Source organism: Danio rerio, chromosome 23, assembly GCF_049306965.1.
Source record: "Danio rerio strain Tuebingen ecotype United States chromosome 23, GRCz12tu, whole genome shotgun sequence".
In the NCBI taxonomy this organism is placed as follows: Eukaryota; Metazoa; Chordata; class Actinopteri; order Cypriniformes; family Danionidae; genus Danio; species Danio rerio.
Genome location: NC_133198.1, coordinates 45,322,561 through 45,340,000, shown reverse-complemented (window position 1 = coordinate 45,340,000; position 17,440 = coordinate 45,322,561). Strand labels below are relative to the sequence as shown.

The following is a 17,440-nucleotide window of genomic DNA, read 5'->3' as shown; positions in this document are numbered from 1 at the left end:
ATAATTTATAATAAATTATTATTATTATTATTATTATTTTTATTATTATTTATAACTATAATAAATACTAGTTATAAGTATTTCTAATTTAACTTAATTTAATAAATTAAATTAAATAAATAAAATTATATAAATAAATAAATGTATTTTATAAATATTTAAAATATTTCATTAAAATTTGTGATAAAATCTGAATTATAATAATTATAACTTATAATATAGTATTATTATTATTATATTTTATAATCATAATTATAATAAACAATAATTAATTAATTTTTTTATTAATAAAATTCTAAATAAAACAAATAAAATTTGTGATAAAATTATAATTATATTACTATTATTATTTATAATTATAAATAATAATAATTATTATAATTAATTGATTTAAATTAATTTAATACAATTCTAAATAAACTGTAATTACAATTAGAAATAAAATTTTAATAATTAATTATAATTTATAACATATTATTATTTTAATTAATTCCAATTTAAAATTTAAATAAATAATTATTATAATATTTTTTTAATTTTTATAATTAAAATTATTATTATTATTATTAATTAGTATTAAAATAAAATATAATATATTATATGTTATTATTATTATAAATATTAATTGTATAATAATAATAATTTTAATTATTATCTTTTATTAATACAATTGTAAATAAAACCTAATTAAAATTAAATATAAAATTATAATTAATCATCCGAATTTAGAATTCATCAATGAAGGCAGGTAATCTGTCCTTCATAAAAACATTCATTCAGTTCTATGATCTGCCTACTTAAGGTGTAAAGTGAGAGAAATAAAAATAAGAATGTGAATGTTATTTATGTTTCATTTACCCTGTTTTATCCATCCTAATGTTCTACTTGTGGTGTAATGTTTTGTTTACCCTGTTTTCCAGTATTACAGCGACAGCCGCAAGCATCGGTGCAGCCGGGATCCCACAGGCTGGCCTGGTAACCATGGTAATAGTCTTGACATCCGTCGGACTGCCCACCGATGACATCACTCTCATTATCGCTGTCGATTGGGCCTTGTAAGTATCAGCAAAATCAAAACACTGGAATAATAAAATTCAGACATGTTTTCAGCATAATTTCTGAAAACAAAACCAAATAAGACATTAAATTTGAGTTTTTCTTTAAAATAAGATAAATAATCAGCCTATATGGGGAAGTAAAGAAAGTTATTTCAAATTTAAAAATCTGATGGGTGTTTTGAGCTGAAACTTTACATACACCTATAGGTAACCTATAGGTGCTCTTTCAGGAAAAACTCACTGAGGTTTGACTCTATTTCTGAAAACAACACTATATTTAATATCTGTCTGGAAAATGCTTACTGGTTTAAGAATTTGTAGATATTTGGACTAGAAACAAGACAAAAAATAAAGTAAGAAAAGTTTTATTTTGCATCATAAAATGAACTCAAACTACAAAAGCATTTCCCATTTATATGGTCAATATTACTACAAACATTCAGAAATGAGTTTAGAAGGAATGATTCTAACACAGTTATCTGCATTTAGCAAAGAAGTTGCACAGCAGATCATCAATTAAGAATTACATGCTCTATTTTTATTTGTTTTTATTCATTTCAACCAATATTAAGTGGATTTCAACATCATGTGTGTTTGTCCTGACCTCTTCAGAGACAGATTTCGCACAATGGTCAACGTGATGGGAGACGCTCTGGCCACAGGAATCATGGCCCACATCTGCAGAAAAGACTTTATCAAAGAGGGAGACGGGGTGAGTACACACACACACGAATACAAAGAGCTTATACTTTACATATCTAAAGTGCATAAATAAGTACACCCCCTTTTCAAAATGCATATTTTTGTCCATTTCTCAGTGAATACAGCATTTTTGGTGCATTTTATTAAACAGTTATAATCATTAAAGTATGACTTTGGTCACCTAACTTCTGTAGGAATGTAGAAATAATACATTTACAATATATTTAAACAAGTTATTGCAGCAACAGCAACAAAAATACAAACATGATTTCAACTAAATGATATTTCTTTGTTTATCTTGTTTTTTTTTTCCAGTACATTCATATTATTAAATATTTATTTGGGTTAATATTACTAATTTTGTGTTAGCATTACCAATTTTTGCACTGTGATCTTCAGATTCTTTGTTAGATTCGTTAAAGTTTTGGCTTTGGTACTGACTAATCTATTGTAACGCACACATACTTTATTGTAAAGCATCCTCTAGAAAACATTCGTTTAAATGAGAGATCTGAGAGGGGGAAACTCATTTATTCAGAGCAATGTACACACACACACACACACACAAACACACACAAGCAAAGTTGTAGCTGACAATATTAAAATTAAACCTTGTAAGTATACAGCAGTGAGTTTTTTATTAAAAAGAAAGACAAAAATGCATAGATGAGCCAAATTTACAAATAAAATCAGATATAATAAAATTAGGGAAGCACCGATACCATTTTTTCCGTAACCGATCCGATCTCGATACCAAAAGTTTGAGTGTCGATCGATACCGATCCGATCCCAATACTGTGCAGTCATTCAAAGGTGTACAACTTTAATCTTGAATATCATAATGCTATTAAAAATCACAATTATAACAACATTGACAAGAACACTAGCGCACTATACGGCTCAGCTGATTCAGTCGTTTATAGTGACATAAAAAAGGAGCACGGTACTCTTTTTTTTTGTCATCAATAAAGGCAGTGCGGTGCGCCTCACATTTTTGGAATTGAAAAGCGGATGATAACAGTAACGTGCAACCACACATGCATACAGATGTATTGTCAAAGAAGCTAAATCAATTATTTAAGCTAACAGGAACAAATAGTCTTGGAGAACGTTTTTCGTGTTGTCATAAATGCGACAAGCAGGTTGAATGGAGAATGAATGGAGAATGATTGATAGGCAGGAAGCGCTGAAGTGAACATGAGTTTAATCACGTGAATCATCATCTGTGCTTCACATTAAACTGTAGTACGGCTCCGGAATTTTTGGGATACAGTATGCCTACATGACAATGTTCTAGTGGCTTATATTGGCTACCTTCATGGCTTAGTTGGCTTATAAACACAGAATATAGCGCAAGCGCAAGATCAGATTTGGATCGGTACTAGCTAGCCGATACCCGATCCAGCAAAAATATGCGGTATCGAACCGATATATGTTCCAAGTATCGGAATCGGTGCATCCTTAAATAAAATATAACTAAATAGCTTCCCTGTAACGAGGAGACTGACACGGAGGGATCCATTATGCAGTATTTATTAGTCAAGCTTTCACTCAAACACACAATATGCACTAAAGTGCAAACACACATCCACAATAGTCTATGAAGTATCAAGACTGGCGATGAACAGACACAGAGGGGTTTACCAGGCATTGGTCGAGGGCAGGCTGCGAGTGTCAGAGTCCGTGTATCAAGCGTGGGTCGTGGGCAGGCAGAGAGTATCAGAGTCCGTGTATCAAGCGTGGGTCGTGGGCAGGCAGAGAGTATCAGAGTCCGTAAATCAGGCGTGGGTCGTGGGCAGGCAGAAGGCGAAGCAGAGTCAGAAACAGGCTGGAGTAATGCACGAAGGATCAGGCAGGGAATAACGCTCAGAAATGCTGGCCGGGGCTAAACAAGACTTCGCACTGACTGAGTGTTTGGAGCTGGCTTATAAAGAGTGCGTGGGTCGTTAGCTTGATTCAGAACAGGTGTATGCACAATCAGCGTAAGTGGATGATGTAATGCTAGAAGTCCGGAGATAGCGGCCTCTGCTGGCCAGCGAGGGGAATGACTGGGACCGAGTCGGTGACATTCCCTCATCCACAACAAATCTTACATTGAGTGAAGTTTCACAAACTAATCTCGAGAGGAGCATGTGATATGATTGACTAAAGTTGATCTCTCATCTACAATCATTAGTTAGCCAATCAGATTAATCAATACTCAATGTAAGTAGTCTAGCAAAAATCACTCCCTTATCTTCGTTTCCGAAGAAACCCCCCCTCATCCACCCCTACTCCCCCTTTCCTCCTGCTTGGGGAGCTCTTGAGAATCACCTGATCTCGTACTCCCCTTACATGCTCTATTGAACAGGCAGGAGCCCAGGGCTCAATTATCTCTGAGCTCAGGGTTCTCTCCCGGGACAGCATACCAAACCTGCTAATAGCATCAAGAGATATCTAAGTGTGAACTCTTGAATCAGAATTATCAATTTTGTATCACTTACCTAGCTTCAATATTTCAACAATATGTGTGTCGGGTCACAGCAGCACACCAGGGGCTACCAAAAGGTAAAGTCTAGATTAGATACGCGGCCGGCCGTAAATGCAATATGCATAATAATATAGTAGCATTTTTTTAAGACACTGCATAACAATAATACATATTTGTACAGTGCTCTGATGGTTGTGTTTAGGGTTGGGGTGGGCATTGGCATTAAAAAAATACAATTTACTGCATAATTTAAAAGATAGCATGAATAATACTCTGTACAACTACTATTTTTACGTTACTGTGATGGTTGGGGTAGGCTTTAATAAAATAAAATAAATGGGAAATGTAATAAATTCTATAAATAATTCATTAATTTCCAGCCGCAACCATATCCAATCTAGCAACAACCCTTCCAAAAGTATCCCGGCTTCTTCGATGCTCCCGGACGAGCCCCCAAATTATATTACGCCCTGTGTGGCTTGAAGGATGAAAGCGCTAAAAATAATTATGCCAACCCAACAACCTTTAAAATTCCCCTGAGACGTTAGCTGCTAGAAATCGAAACAGACAGCGGACATACTAATGAACATACGTCATACGAATGAACTTGCCTAATGTTTTGACAGAGAATCAGCTACGTGGAGTCCTATGTAAGATGTAAGTCACGTGACGTACTTTACTTTCACTTCCCTTTTAGTAGATTTAAGGTCATCACTGGAACCCCTCAATGACCCCTATCCTTTTCTCATTGGTCCACTCGTGAAAACTCCGCAAGCCAATCGGAACAACTAGGTTTTAGAAGCAGACAGCAAATATAGACAGAAAGGGGGGGAATGAACAACAAAGGAACACCCCCAGGCATGTTACAGCATTTATGACAGAGAAAGGAATGAAAAGCATCAAACAAACAAACAATAGTAACACATTAAGCCAAACTATTTCTTCAACATAAATCTAAAAATAGCCTCTTTCAGCTTTGTTTGATTAATATAAATTAAAATTGAAACGAAAATGACAGTAATTGGATAATTTAAGAAGCTATAGAACAGTGGTTCTCAAACTTTTTTCACCAAGTACCGCCTTAGAAAAAAATTGTCTCTCCAAGTACCACCTTACGACGCTATTTTTTAACCAGTATTAAAAAATAGCGTCATAGGCCTAGTTAAGCAGCTACAGGTGTGCACAGTATTATTATCAGTCACTTTAAACATTTGAAATAGTTTGAACATTAACAAAAAAAAAGTTTTTGTTAAAATGTGCTTTTAAAAGTTCATTAAAAATGGCGTTGTTCTTAAAAAGTAAAAAGAAAACTGCTGTACTTAAATCTAAAGTATTCATTGTAGCCTATTCATCAAAAGCTGAAGATGTTGCTTTTACCTTATAAATATAGGCTATATGTAACATTCCTACACTTTCAGACAAATCTTGAAATATATGTTAAATGTACATATGACAGGGTTCATACAGGCACAGCCTAATGAAAATCAATTCCAGCACCTATTTTTTTTTTCAAGACTGACATGTATTGAAGACCTGAAAAGTATTCTCAGCAACCCATAAAACATTGCAGAGGAATAGATACAAATAAAAAACATAAAAATAATATTTATTAATCATATATTAATAATATAATAAACCTGCACTAAATGCTTGTTAAATTTTTTTTGTACTCAAGTAAAAATACTATTACACTGCTAAAATAACACAAATTTTAGTAAATAATATTAATATTAGGTAAAAGTACAAAGTACTCTTTTAAAAAGTAATAGTTGGTTACTTTTGGAAAAAAAAATCAGATTTTCATTATGAAATCACTTTTTTTACGTGGAAACCTGATTGAATGGTTTAATTGCTTAAATCCCAAAGCTACATGTATAGGAAATTGCACTAACAAAGAAAGTATGGTCGATTTTTCCTTTCATGACAATTAATATTTTTCAATAGCACTGGTAAAACTACCAAATAATCTTTAAGGCCATAGAGACACTTTTTGCCCATTTTTTTAAAACGATATTTACAAGCTTTGAAAGGTTTAATTGAAGTATATGGTAAAAAGATTTAATTTAGCCTTTTATTTACATATTTTACACTATTTTTCTTTACAATATGGCAAATTTGTTTCTTAAAAAGCTGTTCATCACATGTAGATTTTATTTTACATTTAACCTAATCTAAAATAGAAACTTTAAAAAAAATACAAGTACACTGTCAGTTAAAAAAAAAATTAATAAAACAAATGACTTCATTTTACTTGAGGTATTTGAAATGACAACACTACATTTATGAAAGCAGTGCTTTAAGAGTCTTATTGTTAATTTTGATAAATAAACAATAAGTAACAACGGATTGCTTTGACCTGTAATGCTTTAAGACAGATCAGAATACAGCTAAATGTATAAATCACACAAATACCTCATCCAGAAACATTTCCAGCATAATTATTTTGTCGTAAATAAAAAAAATAAAAAAATACACCTTTGCTAAAAGTAAGTTTCATTTCACAACACAGCCAAATAAGAAGACCATTAGCATTGTCATCGATCATGCATCAATCTATTTCTAAATACTTGATAACTTTGAATACTTTTGACTAAATTTAGTCAAGGAATAAAGATAAATAATGTCTACTTTAATAGTGGAGAGATCGCGATTGTATTCAATCTGAGCACACAGGCGATCCTGAGAGGACTTGCAGTTCATTTGAAAAAAAAGCCTATTTAAAAGCTTACATATCTGTTTTAGCGATTTGCGTACATGAATGCACTCTCGTGTTAAAATAAAGCACTCGCCACATTTGCAGAAATGAGTTATTGCGCAATACCTGCATTCCCGCGCCGCCATTCAGAATGTATTTAGAGGAGTTACAGGTCAGAGGCGAGAGACTGGCTGTTGGAGAGCGAAACGTGTATGTAGATTATCAAATAGGCAGGAAATATGTCCACGGTTTAATTATTCTGCTAGACATCTCTATAGTGAAAACATCCGAGAAGTATTAATCCAACAAAACATTTGTTTTTAAGTTGTTTTCTCTGTCTCTGCAACACAGAAAGCCTTTGTCCCGCCCTAACGTTTCACGCAAAACTAGACAAGGTCGACTGTGATTGGCTGCTTTTCATGTCAGTCAAATCACGCTTCAGAATCAATTCTTAAACTTCGGGAAATGATTTATAACAGCTTATGACTCAATGCACTAAAATAAACATTCTAAGCACAGCGTTGTGATCGTACGCTTCACAAAACAGCCAATGCTGATCACATCGATGTTATATTACGCATTAAAGGATTAAAAGTGTTAATTGTTTCTTTCATTGTTCAGCGGTTCCTCCGCGTACCACTAGGAGGAAGCCCGCGTACCACCCACAGTTTGAGAACCACTGCTATAGAATATACACTCACTGGCCACTTTATGGGGTACACCTTACTAGTACCGGGTTGGACCCCCTTTTGCCTTCAGAACTTCCTTAATCCTTCATGGCAGAGATTCAACAAGGCACTGGAATTATTCCTCAGAGATTTTGGTCCATATTGACATGACGGCATCACACAGTTGCTGCAGATTTGTCGACTGCACATCCATGATGAGAATCTCCCGTTCCACCACATACCAAAGATGCTCTAGTCTATTGGATTGCGATCTGGTGACTGTTGAGGCCATTTGAGTACAGTGAACTCATTGTCATGTTCAAGAAACCTGTCTAAGATGATTCACACTTAATGACGTGGTACGTTATCCTGCTGGAAGTAGCCATCAGAAGATGAGTACACTGTGGTTATAAACGGGTAGATATGGTCAGCAACAATATTCGCGTAGGCTGTGGCATTGACATGATGCTCAATTGGTACTAATGGGCCCAAAGTGTGTTAAGAAAATATCCCTCACACCATTCCACCACCAGCCTGAACCATTGATAAAAGGCAGGATGGATCCTTGCTTTCGCCTAATACTAACAACTATGCCATGTTCAAAGTCTCTTAAATCACCTATCTTTTCCATTCTGATGCTCGAGTTGAACTGCAGCAGATCGTCATGACCATGTCTACATGCCTAAATGCACTGAATTGCTGCCATGTGATTGGCTAATTAGAAATTTGCAATAACGAGCAGTAGGACAGGTGTGCCTGATAAAGTGGCCAGTGAGTGTAAGTTGCAGCTATGACGAAAAAAAACTGAAACATTTATTATCATGAACTGAACGTTATTATCATTATTATTTTTTTGTATTATTATTATTATTATTATTATATTATTTTTGTATTATTATTATTATCATTATTATATTATTATTGTTGTATTATTATTATTATTTATTATTATTATTATTATTATTATTATTATTGTTGTTGTTATTATATTGTTATAATTATATTATTATTATTATTATTATTATTATATTTTAGTATTATTATTATTATCATTATTATATTATTATTGTTGTATTATTATTATTATTTATTATTATTATTATTATTATTATTATTATTGTTGTTGTTATTATATTGTTATAATTATATTATTATTATTATATTGTTATTTTATTATTTTTTATTATTATTTATACAAAAAAATGTTTATCTCCCATATTTGTTGGTTTTTGTGAACTTTTATCCTATTTTTAGCAGGTCAACTATAGGTTTTGCAGTGCGACAAATCCATTTTTAGGTAGATATACTAAAATACAGTACTATACAGCAAATTACACTGTTTTGTCCTCCAAACATTGATTATTTAACATTTTAGGAGCTCAAAAGTTTCCCCTTGCATTGTTAAGCTCCTTCGAAAATAATGCAAATTATGAAAAGGATTACACTCATCATTTATAAATCTCATTTAAACCAAACAAACAGAGATTTCTCAAAAAACAATGACTATTTCCACACAATACTAATATTGAATGATATTTTCTATCATGGTCAATGTTTACGGCGGACAAATAATTCAAATGTTCCCCCTTTTACGTCCTTGGTGTGATGATTAACAGAAAAAGGTGTAAACAAGCTTTGTATGTTCATAAAACAGAAAATTAAAGTTGTTTTTTTTCCCTTTGACACATGGAGATTTTCACCTTATTCATACATTTAAGGCTGTAATCACAAAGACATCTCAAGGATACTGAGGTTTTGTAAATCAGGACAAACTTAATGATGAGAGGACAGTTCGTGACCATGGCATACAGTCACGACAATATGGAAAAAAGCTGGCTTTCTTTAAAACTACGTAAATATGACTTTATACAAAGTGCAAATGGACTCTTTTCACAGAGATGCATTTACACATTTGATAATTATACATCTACATTTTTCATATTTACATATCCAAGCTATTGTTAAGCAGTATTTTTAATATAAAATAAGTCAGTGCTAGAAAAAAGAAAAGAAAGAAAAGTCCAAAAGCACTGACTTCATTGTAAAGATTATTGGAATACCAATAAAATTAGAGCATAATTAAAATTATAAAAGCAAATTATATTTCTTTTTATACTGTAAGTTTGTGTGATAAGATCTACACTACCTGACAAAAGTCTTGTCGCCTATCCAAGTTTTATGAACAACAAATAATAACTGCACTTCTAGTTGATCATTTGGTATCAGAGAAGGCTTATATTAAAGGCAAAGGCCTCTAGATTACACTAATTTTATCAAAATAAAATAAGATTAAGCTTTGATTTTCATTGATTTAATTAGGACAGTAAGGTCTGACTTGGCTTTGACAAAAGTCTTTTCACTGAACAGAAATGTCCAGTATAGAATATAAAGTCATGCTGCAGTGGAAACAGAATGAAAATTATCTGATTGTCTGATTCCCATGAGCTTGGAGGACTGCATCCATACATCTCTGCAATGACTCAAATCACTTATTCAGTCATCTGGAATGGCAAAGAAAGCATTCTTGAAGGACTCCCAGAGCATTGCATTCTTCCTCAAAGCCTCCTCCATCTTACCCCAGACATGCTCAATAATGTTCATCTCTGGTGCATAGGCTGGCCAATCCTGGAGCAGAATATTGTCAGGTTGCAAAAATGTGATAAGAAAAAAAAACTCTTGTTTCTGGTCTAAATATCTAAATCTCCCTAAACAAAAAGCATTTTCTTGTTCTTTATTTAAAAAAACAACAACATAATATATATAAAATTATTATATTATAATATAGTATACATAAAATGAGCATGTCTTTCCATAAACAGGTAAAATTATGTCAGTGGACTATGTAAAATAATTTGTTTTTACATTATTGTGTTTACCACACTGGCTAAAAAACCAACTAGCTAAATCGCACTTCAGCAGTGTTTATTTGAAAGCGCGCAAGGAAGATCTGCGCTTGAGCAGTGTATATTTGAGGGTTTGCAAGAAGTTTTGTGCAAGAGCAGAGGAAATCGGCGCGCAAGCAAAGAGATTCGCATGCTGAAGGCTATTACATAAATACAATCTCCACTTAATACTGCTCTCACGACATTTGTCATTGAAATAATACCACAGGTAGATCTGTGTAAAAAAGGCCTGCCGCTACAGCTTGATAAAATTCTAGAGAAGAAAAAAAAAAAAAACACCATTCTTAGCCATAATAGTTCATTAAATATGCAAAGCTGATAAAAATGAATGTAGCTAAGGGAGTATAACGCTAACGTTACACTAACTTGTGCATTATTCAGTCACAAGATGGCGCTAAAACGCAAACCTGACTGAAACAAAATGGGCTGAATAAAACACTTATCTATGCGTAGGGCCAGACGGAATCTGCTGACATTTTTTGCTATTTCTGCAGAGAATTTGGTAAAAATCTGCGGATTTCTGCGGAATTATTTTGGGAGTATCCAGCTAGTATCATAACTAAAACCTTAATCTATGAAATAAAAAGTAATAAATTACTGAATAAAAACTGAATAAATTCAGATTTTCACATTTACTCAAGTAAACAAACAGAATTAATGATGTTCTAAAAATTGGCAGAAATCTCCAGAATTCTGCGGAAAATCAGCGGAAAATCTGCGGAATTCTGCACGCGCAGATTCCGTGTGGGCCTATCTGTGCGTCAAACAGCAATCACAATGGTTTGAACCATTATGGATATCTTTTTTTTTAATTATTAGGATAATTGTTTGACATACAGATTAGAGTGAACACTCTTTTCTCAGTTTTAAAGGGCTGACCACCCCACTCATCTTGCTTTGACATTATATAGAGGAGATCAAGCCTTAACAATGTGAGTAAGGTGTATTTATATAGCATATATATCGTGTACAGCCATACACCCAAAGCGCTTCACAATCATGAAGCGGTCTCCACACCAACACCAGTGTGCAGCATCTACTTGGATGAAGCAACGGCAACCACTGGACAATGGCGCATATGCGCTCACCACACAGTGGAGAGACAGTGATACAGCCACTCAGAGATGTATAAAGTACTAGAGACCCATACTTAAGTAAAAGTGCTCAATCAAAAAGTGACTTGAGTAGAAGTAGAAGTGCTCTTTAAGCACCATATTTAAGTGGAAGTACTAAAGTATTCAACATTTTTAGTACTTAAGTATTGCAAGTAGTTTATGTCAAAATTTACTACTCAAGTACTGAAAGTAAAAGTACAAGTATTGTGTAATGTAGTTATTAAAGAAGCCAGTCAAAAGATATCATATTGTTTTGTTTATTTTAAATATCTTTTTTTGGGGCACTTGATTAAGCAGAACGAAAAGAAACATGGCTTACGAGACTGTTTTTATGTGTAAATAGTTTATATGGTACAAGAACCAGTGGCGTAGCGGATGGGCCCGCAGGGCACGCACCGCGGGGGGGCCCCGCGTGATTAGGGGGCCCCGCGTCGTCGCGATTTTCAATAATTGAAAATCAACCGGCAACCGCAATAATCAAACTCTTGGGAACAACTGTGGTCGGAACCAAAGTTCACAGGTCTGTGTTCTCTGAACACCTCTCAAGCGGTGGACTACTTCATTCTGATTGCTTGCCGCCAATGTTGCCAACTGAGCGACTTTGTCACTAGATTTAGCGACTTTTCAGACCCCCCTAACGACAAATCTAGCGACTTTTTAGTGTGTTATTGGAGATTTTTTTTAGACTGTCACTTGTCCATACTGTACCGTCCCTACTCTTCTCAACGAGCTGCGTGTGATGCCGCCGGCCCCTCCCCCGCCTCACAGCACTGACAGGCGGCCCAGTCAGTCCGCGTACAGCAGCCTCTCCCACCTGCAGCCCGAGAGCAGATCACCCCTCTGCGTAGCGACGACAAATGATTTAGCACAGGCAGCGTGAAGATATTTCCCTTGTACAGTCAAACCGATGTACTTCTACTTTATTTTAACAATTTAATTGGACCGTTTATTCCTTTCTTGTTCACAATCACATATATTTTAGTGACAGTTTCTGAATTTGTCTGAGTTTATTACATATGAGAGATTACTGCACATTCACTACACATCTATAATGACATGCTGTATTCAAACAGCAATAAGTTTAGTTAAATAAACATGCTTATATAAAGTGTAGTGCAATTATAAATACCCCTTTAGTAACCATAGGCTGTTAAACAAACAGAAACGGTAAAACGTGATGACGTCAGTGATATGCAAATTGGCGTATGACGTATCTCCCCCCCCCTCTTCATCAGGTGGCCCCGTCAGCGATCCCTGCAGGGGGGCCTCCGCATTTTGCGCTACGCCACTGACAAGAACTAACATCATCTGGCCCTTTTACCTGAAAATCCCTTCACTGATGAGATAATTCAGCATGTTCACTCACATACATACTCTCTCTAACACACACACACACACACACACACACGTACACTGCCCTGCACACACCTATGTACACTCTCTCCCCACTCTCACACATTCATACACTCTCACACACAGTTCTTACACAGAAATTATGTGTAGTTTTACTTTCTGAAAATAAAAAAAATATTTAGTGTGTTAGAATTTTATACATAATGTCCACATAATTCACCATCACCTCGTAACATCTGTGTAATACCGATGTTGTTATACATATACATGGGCACACACGCACACACACACACACAAACACATAAATACACTCTTTTACACTCTCATAACCTCTCTTTCTCTTACACACACACACACACACACACACACACACACACACACACACACACACACACACACACACACAGGTACAGAGGTGAAGTGTTGCAACATTTCTCCCTAATAGTGAAATACCACCTCGTGTGCTGTGCCGCCTTCTCTCGCCCTCGCGTCGTCCTTCGCCATAGTATTGCGACATCACGCATAGGAAATAAATGACGTCATCACGTAATAACCGATTATGACCTATTACTCAACCTATATCGATCATTTTGACACACCTAGTAACGAGTAACGATGCAGCACTGTACTTAAGTAAAAGTAGAAGTAGGAGAAAAAAATAATACTCCAGTAAAGTAAAGATACTGCCTTTTAGTACTTAAGTACAGCAGTGAAGTAGTTCTACTTCGTTACTATACATCTCTGCAGCCATTGTAGTGGATGGGAATGATTGGGAGGCCGGTAAGGGCTGATGAAGGGAATTTGGACAGGGCAGGACACCAAGGTTACACCCCTACTCATTACGAGTAGTGCATGGGATTTTTAATGACCACAGAGAGTCAGGACCTCGGTTTAACGTCTCATCTGAAAGACAGCGCCCACTGACAGCCCACTAAAGGTCAAGGTCAATCCCCAGAAACCCCCCTGTAATTCACACCCTGCCAGTTAACCCATTTAAGGGATTCATCGATAAATTCCTGATAATTTATAAATGTAAAATGTAAATTTATAAAAAAAAACATTCATTAAAAACAATTATGATGCTCGTCGAAAGATTTATCTCGTCTGATAAATGTTTTTAATCTGTTAGATATTATAGTCATCACTGAAACGTTATCAAAATGATATTTTGTTGTTACTGTTTACCATGGTTTAACCATCTATCATGATTATAATTATCTAGAAGATGGTCCACAGGCACACACACAAATCCAATTACTCCAAATGCTTATATTGAAGATTGGTCTATATTTAAAGTCTGTCTTGAAGGCAAATGTACAGCAGATGCTCCAGGCAGCTTCTAATTATCCTTCAGGATATGAGAGTGCTTCTAGGATTTTTCTGCTTGTAATAATTAAGCAGCCATTTAGCACACACTTTTATCCAAGAGCCGCTTGTTCTCCGGCTTCAGGCTTTACTGGGCTGGATGATAATTTATGGCTCTCATTTTAGAGATTGATTTTATGCTATATTTATTTGAGCCCTGAGGTTTATCACACACAGATTTTTAAGTGCCCACATTATACTGCATTTTCAACCTAAAGAACCCATACTGGGGATAAATCAGCATCTGTGACTGAAGTAACAGTCAGTTCATGTAAAAGCAATGCAGACATTGTGGTTTGTAAAATAAAGGTTAAGTAGTTGCAGGTAATGCAGTCATTGTGAAATGCTCCTGAACGTCCCCCGGAATGATACCTTTACATTAAATCACTAATCATAAAATAAACTTCACACTATTGATCAACTCTTTTAAGATTCTTTTTCTTTCCTTTATTTTTACTTTTCTTTCTTTCTTTTTCTTTCTTTCTTTCTTTCTTTCTTTCTTTCTTTCCCTTTATCCAGTCAACACTCTCTTTTCATCCTTTTTCTTTCCCGTTGTCCATTTAATGCCCTTTCTTATTTTTTTATTTCATTTCTTTCATTCTTTCGATCTTTCTTTCTCTTCTTTCTATCTTTCACTTATAATTCTTTCTTTTCCTTCTTCCTTTGTTCTTTCTTCTCTTTCCCTTTATCCATTCAACACCCTTTCTTTTCATACCTCATTCTTTTTTCCTTTCTATTTTTCTTTCTTTCAATTCTTTATTTTCTTCTATTTTCTTCTTTCTTTTCTTCCTTTCTTCTTTCCCTTTATCCATGCAACCCTCTTTCTTTCATTCCTTCTTTCTTCTCTTTCCTATTATCCATTCAACCATTTGTCTTTCTTTTCCGCTTTCTTTCTTTCTTTCTTTCTCTTTCCTTTTATCAACTCAAACCTTTTTCTTTCTTTTCTTAAATAATTATTTTTTTCTCTTCTCTTTCCCCTTTTCAATTTATCTCTTTCTTTATTTCCCCTTTTTCTCTTTCTTTGTTTCTTTCTTTCATTTTTTTATTCATGCAACCCTCTTTCTTTCTTTTATTCCTTCTTTCTTTTCTTTTATATTATCCATTCAACCATTTTTTTCCTACTTCCTTTCTTTTTTCCTTTTATCAATTCAACCCTCTTTCTTTCTTAATTCTTTCTTCTCTTTTCTATTAGCATTCAACCATTTTTCCCTTCTTTCTTTCTTTCTTTCTTTCTTTCTTTCTTTCTTTCTTTCTTTCTTTCTTTCTTTCTTTCTCTTTCCTTTTTTAATTCCTTTCCTTCTTCCCTAATTCTGACTTTTTTCTTTCTCTTTCTTTTTTCTTTCTTTCTTACTTTATTTCCTTTTATCAACTCAAACCTTTCTTTCCTTTCTTCCATAATTCATTCTTTTTTCTTCTCTTTCCCTTTTTCCATTCATCCCTTTCTTTATTTTCCTTTTTTTCTTTCTTTCTTTCTTTCTGTCTGTCTTTCTTTCTTTCTTTCTTTCTTTCTTTCTTTCTTTCTTTCTTTCTTTCTTTCTTTCTTTCTTTCTTCCTTTCTTTCCCAACCCTCTCTTTTCTTCTTTCTGTCTTTCTTTTTCTTCTTTCTCGTTACCCATTCAACCCTCTTTGCTCCAACTCAAACGCAATACCAATGTCATTGGTTCAATTTCCAGGGACACCAAGAACTAACAAAACAAGTGTACCTTCGCTAAATGGAAGTCACAAGAACTAGCATCAAAAAGAGTGTCCTTTTTAAATGACAATGAAAATCGCTATACTGAACTAAACGAAAGTCGGTATTTTGCTTCCTGTAACTCACATGCAATGTTAAACTGTAGCTCAAACAGTAAAGCATAATGGCAGTAATATCAAGGTTGTGAGTTTGATTCCAAGGTAATGCAAGAACTAGCAATAAAAATATGCCTTTGTTAATTGCGCTGAAAAAATGAAGTGCGTTTTTCCTTAAAACAAGCTAAATAACCTGCCCGTTCCATTTTAAAATATTGCACAAAAAAAATGCATACAAATGCTGAAAGAATCTTTTTGGAAAACTTAAGTGCGCAGCTGAGTAGGAAAAATGTTTTCCACCAAATAAAAATAAAGTGAAGATTTGCTCTCTTTTTCTCATTTGATGGAAACAGTAATTTATTAGCAAATGTTTTATGCAATATTTCAGTTTGTGCCTAACTCTAAATTGCATCTTTGAATGAAAACATAGCCAATGACAAATCAAACAATCTTTAAAATCTGTCTTTCCCTGTTTTTTTTCACAACAGGTCCCTCTTATTTGTGAAACGAAGCCCACGACTAACCCGGCATTGCCAAACTGTCAGCAGAACAATGGTAGTTTCCAGCCTCCGCCAGCAGGGGTCAAACCAGAGCACATCCCGCCGGATGTAGCCCGACTCATGCAGCTTGAGGAAGGGGTCCGTCTGCCACCTCCCGACCGGAAAAAACCACCCGTCCCACCACGACACCTGAAACACAGAGACAAGGACCATTGTGCCATTGACATGAACGGTCTTGAGACTAATGTATAGCACCACTGAATGCAAAAAAATTTACAGGACAAGTACAATCCACTGACAGGACGCGTGCGATTTCTTTTTCTTTCTTTTTTGTCAGCAGACTTGATATTTTGAGATGTTCATAAAGGCGACACATGCACATATCGGCCAATGGTCTATTAATGGCATTGGTGGCAGCACATCCCAGTTAACCCGTTGAATAAAGCCGGGACGGGAAGAAAAACTGGTTGAGACCCACAACTCAAAGCTGGCCGGTTTCTTTGGGTCGTAGCGATGCATTCATGGCCTTGAGAGTGAAACTTTTTTCCTGTAGCATAACAAAAAACATGATGCAAGACTGTAAAAAGGTGAATTGTAAATACGACATAGCTGTACATCTCTATGCTGTGTTTTTTTATTTGCATTTTTCTCCAGTTTATATATATATATATATATCATTTTATAAATTATATTTGATTTTGTCTTATAAAGCAGGCTGTGTAAGCATATTGTAAAGACGTCAGGTGTGTGTGAAGATCAACGTTGACTGTGATGTAGGGTTGTCACGATACTGGAATTCGATACCAATCAATACTGAAGTTTT

General features: G+C 34.7%; 1 protein-coding gene across 1 annotated transcript in view; it reads left to right on the top strand.

The window, feature by feature from the left end:
• Positions 1–16,901, top strand: part of slc1a7b (solute carrier family 1 member 7b) — a 144,853-nt gene extending 127,952 nt beyond the window's left edge. The window contains 3 exon segments of the mRNA NM_001190760.1: positions 921–1,055; positions 1,671–1,770; positions 16,606–16,901. Coding sequence (NP_001177689.1) covers positions 921–1,055; positions 1,671–1,770; positions 16,606–16,869 — 499 coding nt within the window. The 3' untranslated portion in view covers positions 16,870–16,901.
• Positions 16,902–17,440: the final 539 nt, after the last annotated feature.